The sequence below is a fragment of the Vollenhovia emeryi genome, unplaced genomic scaffold, assembly GCF_000949405.1.
Source record: "Vollenhovia emeryi isolate VEMERY1.0 unplaced genomic scaffold, V.emery_V1.0 DF942134.1, whole genome shotgun sequence".
Classification (NCBI taxonomy): Eukaryota; Metazoa; Arthropoda; class Insecta; order Hymenoptera; family Formicidae; genus Vollenhovia; species Vollenhovia emeryi.
Genome location: NW_011964232.1, coordinates 1 through 4,124, shown reverse-complemented (window position 1 = coordinate 4,124; position 4,124 = coordinate 1). Strand labels below are relative to the sequence as shown.

The 4,124-nt window shown below is 31.1% G+C and overlaps 1 protein-coding gene across 1 annotated transcript; it reads right to left on the bottom strand.

The window, feature by feature from the left end:
- Nucleotides 1–22: 22 nt before the first annotated feature.
- LOC105570009 (putative uncharacterized protein FLJ37770) lies at nt 23–747 on the bottom strand (the record flags this gene model as incomplete). The annotated part of the gene is made up of 1 exon (XM_012026920.1): nt 23–747. A coding segment is annotated over exon 1 (440 nt), but the record flags the coding sequence as incomplete, so codon positions are not given.
- Nucleotides 748–4,124: the final 3,377 nt, after the last annotated feature.

Sequence of the window (4,124 nt, the reverse complement as noted above, 5' to 3'; positions counted from 1 at the left end):
GGGGACCAGGTCTGGGGAATACGGTGGCTGCGGCATCATTAGTGTGTTGTTTTTGGCCAAAAATTCGCGCACAAGCAACGATGATTTTTGGTCGAAAGTGAGCAATTTTGGTACGAATTTCGCGGCGACCCGTCTCATGCCCAAATCATTGGTAAAAATCGAATGGCACGAGCCAATCGATATGTTTAGGTCCTCAGCAACTTCTCTAACGGTGATTCGACGATTGGCCAATACTATTTTCTTCACTTCATCAATGTTTTCGTCTGTTATTGACGTGCTCGGGCGTCCGGCACGCTCTTCGTCGTTCACATCTTCTCGGCCCTCTGAGAACATTTTGTACCACCAATAAACGTTGCTTTGGTTCAAGGTAGCTTCACCATATGCTACAGTCAACATTCGGAATGTGTCCGCGCACTTAATTTTGTTTTTCACACAAAATTTGATACATATTCTTTGATCCATTTCTTGGAATAGGCAAAAATCGAAGACGAGCCAAAACACGTCTAAGCAAAATAGCTGTCAAAAATTAATTGAACATTCAAAATGGCCGAACTTGTCAGCATAAGTGAGGGACATGAGTACCAACATAACGCCACAAAAAAATCGAAAATCGAATATACGTAGCCCGCGGAAATTCAAAATTCGCGATACTTTTTGAACAGACCTCGTACTTGGGACTCTGATGATCTACATAACTCTGGAGGTTAAAGATGCTATTCCAATAAGTATCTATTCTTTCATTTTTATTTAGATAAAATCTAACTTTTTCATCTTGTTGCAATAATCTCCATTCACACTCCAACTTATCATTGTCAATATTTGTTGGCGGTAAAATTTAGAAATTTTTATAATGTTGCCTACACTTTTAGAATTTTTAATATTTTCTGGTGCAAGACATTGAAAATATTTCAAAGTTTTGAAGTTCTTAACTTTTGCTAATATGTGCTTCACATTAGCAACATAAAAATTTTTTACTTCATTCATAAAGGATAACTGATAGCTTAGGTAAAGTTGCAAGTGTTTTTTTGCTCCTTCTCCAATTTTAATTTCAAGATTTAAAAAGTTGTCAGAATTCTCTAACAACTCTTTAACGTTGTCGACTCTAAATGAAATTGATTCTAATGCAGATTGTTTGATAAAACTTGAGAGTAGAATTAAAATCAGCGTTTTTAATTGTAAATATAAAATGTGAATGAGTGGTTCTTCTTTTTGCATTAGTAATGTAAACTCGGTAGTGAAAATTTTTGTAGCAAATTTTTGAAGCATATACTATAAATTGCAAAGAAATCTTTAGATGATCATTTTTTAAGTACTTTCTAATATCACAGTAATTTTCCTTTCGTAAAGTTGCACTCTCTTTCTGTGGAATGTATTTAAAAAAATAATGTTCTAACGCAGGAAGTTGTTCTTCTACTCTCTCTGCTGCCAGACCTAGAGTGAGCCAACTTGTGCTAACGTGTTTTATATACATATGTCGCTTAACATTTTCTTGTTTTTGAATGGCTTCAAAAATTTCACAACGTACGTCACGGTGGTGAAAATAATAGAACACTTTGATAATGAAATCAGAAGTATGTAAAACAAGACATTCACAACCTTTGAGAAAAGAGTTGTGTACGATATGTAACTCGCAAGTACCTATGTCAATGAAAGGCTTTAACTTCAATTCCTTTAAACTTTCTTAAAATAATTTGAAAACCGTTTTATTTACGTTTGGTCCATCACACCCTAAAGTCAATACGTTCTTTTGTGGTAAATTATTAGAATCTAATGCTTTTATTAAGTGATCAAACAAGATTTGACCAGTTGCAGATCCTAAGAAGTAAGTCTGTAGATGTCGACATACAATTTTACTTTCAGTGTGAGACCAATACCTAATCCTAATTTGCATTTCCTTTTTACTTTTTACATTGCTTGTATCGTCGAAAAGAATTGAAAATAACACATCTTTGTATTCTAGATCTTTCAATAAGAGGTTTTTAAAATGAGGTCCCAAAGCTTCAGTGATTAGATATTGAGCTTTACTGGGAGACAGAGAAAAGTTTTCAGGGACAGCACCAGGGAACATCACATTAAACAGTTCCTTTTTTCCATAACATGAAGCAACAGAGTTGCAATTGGCAACATTTTCCATACACCATAAAAGTTCTGCTCGTATTGCAGCCTCTCTAGGATTGTATAATGAAAAAGAAACTGTTTGTACATTATTAATTTCTTGTAGTGGCATTGTAACTGTGAGGGTCCAACTGCTGATAAATTAAGAACTGCTGGGTGAGTAAATGATTGATTGGGCTGAGAAGTTGATACTGCAGAAGTGGTCATTAATAGTAATTGACTTGTATTTAATATATTTAAATTCTTGATGTGTTTCTGAGTCTGTGCATGTTGTTTCAATCTATCAATTCCTCTATCAACACTGAAACGTGCATTTTTACAAACGATGCAAATACAAAAGTACTAATCATTTGGGTCTTTTTTAGCCCATTTCGATATCAAGGTACCATTTGGATCGATTAATGTCAGCCAACTATCTTGAAACTTGACTCGTTTTATATTTGACTTCTTGTTAGACATTATTTATCTCTCTTAAAATTATTTGATCGAATAACTGAAACATAAAAATACATTCCAAAATGTAAATAAATATTTAAGAATTTAGAAAATATTCTTTTACTACCTATAAGTTTAATTTATGCACAGTTATTTTATATATTATAATTAATTTAAAAATAAAAAATGAAAAATATATCTATAATTTTATTGAAAAATGTAAAGCTAAAAGTGATGCTAATTTTTATTTACCTAAAACTTTATTATGTTTTTCAAACCCTTAAGTTTTCTTTCTCTATTTTACATAGAAAAATGTATATAGACAATAATGTAAATAATTTACTTAATAAAAATTTGTCAAACTCAGCTGAAAAAAATTAATTTTTTATCAAATATAAAATTCTTCCTTCTTGTCGCCAGCGATATTCAAAAAGTGAGAAACTAATTTGTTGTATGTCAACCAAACTGGTAATTTGTTTTTCCAGTTTTTCCAGTCCGTTGCCAGTTTGGTTGACATACAACAAATTAGTTTATCTCACTTTTTATCAAATATTTACACATTTTTAATTCAGTTTACATAATTTTCAATTTAATAATAATACAATTATTAATTTGAACATTTCACTCTACAACAGAATGTACTAATTTATTATTCGCAATAGCATCACAAATAATAATTGTATCGACAAGATTAAACAATCAACAAGTTTGAGTCATGATTAAATTTTAAAGTTTGCCGTATGTATACATAAATTGAATATCCACAAAAAGATCAATTTATAATATAAGAAAATACACGGAGTAAGATTTAGCAACAAGTTCATGTAACGAACCTCTTTCGCTTGAAATGTTTAATCGGTAGGGCGAGATTAATTATCTTTACATTAATATTCATAACAGGTTGCATATAACCTAATATCTATGGATGAGAGAAAAACAAGATTTATAAGTAAATTTTTGATACATAAAAAGCATATGAAACAGTATGCAAAAATAAATAAATGCACTCACCCAAAAAACAGTATACCTTAAAGTATAGTAATAGAAGTTTTTTTCGTGTAAAAATTATATGTTCATTTTGAACGTATATTGAAACCATATAATAGTCGCAAAAAGTACGTTGCTAATCGATTAGATACTCTGTTATTAACTTTTCATCTGTCCGCAATCATCCATTCGATTAACTCATTGGATAAATAAATTTAATTTTAATCAAGACTTTTCAGCAAATAGTATACTGAAAAGGTTAAAAACAGTGTATATCTAGCTCTAGCTGATCTGACTACCCCAACGCCGCCTAACATGCAAGCACAGAGGCAGTCAGAGCGCGCAAGTTTCAAACACGAAAGTTAAATTAATATTTTGAATAATTAAGATTTTGAAGTAAAAATTTTTACAATTTTTTATAAATTTTTAATATTTTACTTTGTTAACTAAAAAAGATGACAAATTCCCAAAATAGTGTACTATAGGTGACATCAAAAATAGGTGAAAAAAGGTGAATAGGTGACAATCTGTGATGACTGCGATAGTGTCATACTTTTTTAGTAGATGGCAACCACTTTGACCCTCTA